Here is a 4,011-nt window from a genome sequence, read left to right on the forward strand (position 1 = left end):
TCTCCATCTCCTCCTTCTCCATCTCCTCCTTCTCCATCTCCTCCTTCTCCATCTCCTCCTTCTCCATCTCCTCCTTCTCCATCTCCTCCTTCTCCCTTTCCAACTCCGTCTCAAAGTATTCATCAATGCCGCCGGCCGCAACACCCCTGGCGTCCTCGATTCCACCATCCTGTTGTCGACTCTTCACCTCCCGACGCCTGGATTTCCTGGGCCTTGGAACTGCATGCTTCTTCTTAACCCAGCCGTCGCCCAAGTACTGCTTGCACAATCGAACATACTCTGTAACATGTTGTTTGGTGACGTAGCTGTTGATGGCGTTCCAATGCTTTGGAGCAAAGGTGTTCATTTGTGAAGTTATGCGTCCAGAGAATAACGGGGTACCTTTCGGGGTGACGGAGCCTTTGAAATGTTCATTGAAGGCATAGGCAATTTCCTGGAAATCGACGCGGCGTAGCGCGTGTCTATGAGTATTGAGGAGCTCCTCCACTTTGACGAACAGATAATGGTGTTGGGTGGTAGTCCATCCGCTAGAAAAAGTTTTCCTGGCGTCTGGTCGTGGAGGGACATTGTCATCACCTTCTTGTTGGTGTAAACTCTGTGTATTGGGAACATAGAGCTGTGTATCGGATGGCTATGAGGAGTTAGAACATTGTTCTGGCCACAAAGTCCTTGAGTAACTTACCACGCTGCTCGGCTCAACATCTGGTAGCTGAGACGCGACTTGGAAAGGGTAAATGTAGTGCGAGGCACTGGTGAATTCTTCCACGCTACTCGGCTCAACGTCTGGTAGCTGAGACGCGACTTGAACAGGGTAAATGTAGTTCGAGACACTGGTGACTTCTTCTGGATACAGCGAGTATGATCTTTCCGGACTCTGAAGTTGAGAGGTTGTTGTTCGACTTCGGGACAGATCGGGAAAGTCATTCGCAACTTCAGATCGATACATGTCGGGTATGCCCTCCATTGTCTGTCAATCTAATAAGTTAGTCCTGTGGAGCAAGGCTTGTGGTTGACAGCTCCGGGTAACTTACTTTGAAGTTGCGGTGGCGGAGTTGTTTGCGAAAGAAAAAACGCGTCGTCGAGCGAAGTTTATATAGAAGAAAAAAAGGAAAATATCTAGCGAGAGCGCGCTTGTTTACTCTTAGTTATCGATTATCGAAAAGCACGTGAACGTATAGGTGAATTTAAAGGTAATCGGAGATGTACAGACTTATCTGTCTCAACAAAGCTAAGACGAAGCTATTCGTAAATGGGCAATGGAAATATCTTTGACTGACCTCTATAAATGAAGCTAATATTAAGCCTTCAGGACATGATTAGGTTGGTGATGTTTGAATTTCAAAGCCTAGTGCTTTGCCAATCGGTGGAAACGTATACGCAACAAACATACTTTTGCTTACCATCTCAACAAGATCTGTGCTTTCCAAAATGCAGAAATGATACAAAAAGTCTCGCTATGCTCTCATGAATCAGTCTTCATTATATATGTTAAGCAAAAAATCTGGATGTGCAACATATTTCGCTTGTCAAGTTGAAAACAAACAAACAAACCCTCTTTCTCGTTTGCTTCTTAATACATTGGCTATTAGTTGCAGAACTAAGATGTGCAATAAAATTCTCCCACCTACCACCTAATTTGGTGCTCGTTAGTTTGCTCAATGGTCTGAAGGCCGATTGACACTTAACAGTGCAATCAGGTGTCCCGTCAAGCAGGATCAAGTTTCTTATTCATCCTGTTCTTTTATTCGTCGCACTTCAACTTTGGATTACCTACTTTCCTTCCTCTACTATTAATATATTTCATTAATTTATGCACCAGGATCGTATATATTCTTCATTTCCTGTCCCCGTCTCGTTGCAATTCGTCGGAAGCAGACTTGACTTCACGACAGTGAACCTAACAACTTTCCTTTGTCACATTAACCCTAACCCTTCTTCGTATGCGGGTCCGATCGAGTCAAACATTTCTTCTGCAGACATGCAGTCCTGAGGAATCGCCTGGGGAGCAGCCATGTTACAATCCAAGCAGTCTGAATGATGGTTGGCAGGAACGCAGGTAAATTCATGTCTAATATACTATTGCGTATGGGGTCTTGTGGATGGCAAAGTGGCAAGCGGACTGCATTTATGCACTTCGGCGATCTGTTCTGCACAACATTTCCCTCCGCTAGCGAATCAAAGCACCTAGACTTCACAAGGGTGTTATCTCTGATCGACTTCTCAACAGCGCTATGCATTTGCACCCAGGAAATGACGCAATTAAGTGATACTCCAACCATTCCTTTTGGGTGCGCTTTCAGCGGCACTACTTTAAAAATATCAACCGTTATGTAGAGATAGATGCAAAGGCTCACTCCTGGCAATTATTTTGCTTGACAAAAAATTAGATTGTGATGTTACGAATAGGCTAATCATCAGAATATTTGGGGCGCTCGGATTTTGTTTCATTTGAGGCGCGTGACGGAGATGGGAACAAGTTGCTTGTATCTCTCATGGAACGAATGAGAGGTACGGACCATTACAGCAGTCAGGATCTCTAGTGATATTGCAATGTCTTGTTTGAATTGAGATTGCAAGAGCGTAACGATCACGCATTCTTGACATATCTATATGTACCGCAACTAGTAGGGTACTACAAGAGCTCTGGTCGCTAGTTACTAGCAGAAGACAGAACCAGCAAGCCATTGGTTGTCTAGTCCTCTGTATCATGCAAACTGAGATCCTGCGTGGCAGTATCTTCCTCATTGACTAGCAACAGCGATTAGGAGGCCTGGGTCCGATCGTTCTGGGAAGTTGCTGTGTCTTCTGAAACCTTTGGTAATACAGTCGACATTCCATAGCTAAGAACGATGAACAGCTAGAAGTGAGTAAGTTAGCGTGGCAATGAAATGAGCACTATTTGACTAGGGAGGGAGAAAGGTATTACCATGGTCACCAAAATTGGCAAAACAAGCCATTGACCTTGTAAATGTAGTCCTAGTCGCCAGATGGCTTGCAAAAATAGATCTCCAAGGGTATGGGATAGTGCATCCGTGAACGCAAACCAAGTATAGAGCCGTGCCGTTTCTGTGTACGGATCGATGTATGATGCAGCGATCACAAGTAATGGAGCTCGAACGCCGTCTCCAAAGGCAGATATCGCGAGTCCTGGAATTCAATTAGTTACCAAATCTGGTCTATGCCAGCCGGATTTCACTCGCCAATAGTGATCAGTAAGATGTTAGGAGTTGTAGCAAGGATAGAATCGCTAAAGAGTAGCATTAGTAATAGGACACGGAAGAATTTGAAGCCACGCTTCTGCTCGCTTGAGTCATGACTTGTTGCGTTCAACATTGCTGGTATGGTGAGAAATAGGACCAGATTGACGGCGGGCTGAATTGTCATTAACTTGGCTACCTGCATTAATCTAGTTAATTTCAGATCTCGACTTAGTCGGCCACGAAGCAGATTGCATTACTTGGCTGATAGTCCATTTAAAGCGGATCGAAATATACGACAACAAGATGGTTTGAATGAGCATACGGAATTGCAAACAGAAATTGATGTAGATGCATAACAGTACCGGCCACCTGGCAGAGAATGGTTTCAATATGCTTGTTGTTACTTTTCCTGTGCCATTCATTGCGACTGAACTGTTTTGACCTCGCCCGAGGAGGGTCAATGGTTCTTGCATTACCACAGTCACGAGTAGCGAGCCCAGAAGACACAACATTGCTAGCAGCGTGGGAAGCCATAGTGAATGATCCAGGGCTGCGGAGGCGGCGTAAGGGCTGATTAGAGTAGCCAAATATCTCACCGCGAACGCGATGTATAGCTGCCGGTCCCTGCGCGAGGATTAACATCCGATGAGCACCTAAGAAAGACAAAAGGACACCAACCTTGTATCTGGAGCACTCACGTCGGACACCATTGTGAGCAGGCTGGTAAATCAGTCAGTCAGTCAGTCATCAGTCGAGCTTATTCTCCAACTGATTGACTGATTATAATGAAGGCATCCAACTGACTCACTGA

General features: G+C 45.2%; 1 protein-coding gene across 1 annotated transcript; it reads right to left on the minus strand.

The window, feature by feature from the left end:
• Window positions 1-2,726: 2,726 nt before the first annotated feature.
• LY89DRAFT_781577 (uncharacterized protein) lies at window positions 2,727-3,734 on the minus strand (the record flags this gene model as incomplete). Its single annotated transcript, XM_018222490.1, has 3 exons — window positions 2,727-2,857; window positions 2,927-3,147; window positions 3,677-3,734. 3 exons carry the CDS (start codon window positions 3,732-3,734, stop codon window positions 2,762-2,764), a joined length of 375 nt encoding a protein of 124 aa, XP_018071719.1. The 3' UTR covers window positions 2,727-2,761.
• Between the last annotated feature and the right edge of the window lie 277 nt (window positions 3,735-4,011).

The sequence above is a fragment of the Mollisia scopiformis genome (assembly GCF_001500285.1).
Source record: "Mollisia scopiformis unplaced genomic scaffold LY89scaffold_11, whole genome shotgun sequence".
Taxonomy (NCBI): domain Eukaryota; kingdom Fungi; phylum Ascomycota; class Leotiomycetes; order Helotiales; family Mollisiaceae; genus Mollisia; species Mollisia scopiformis.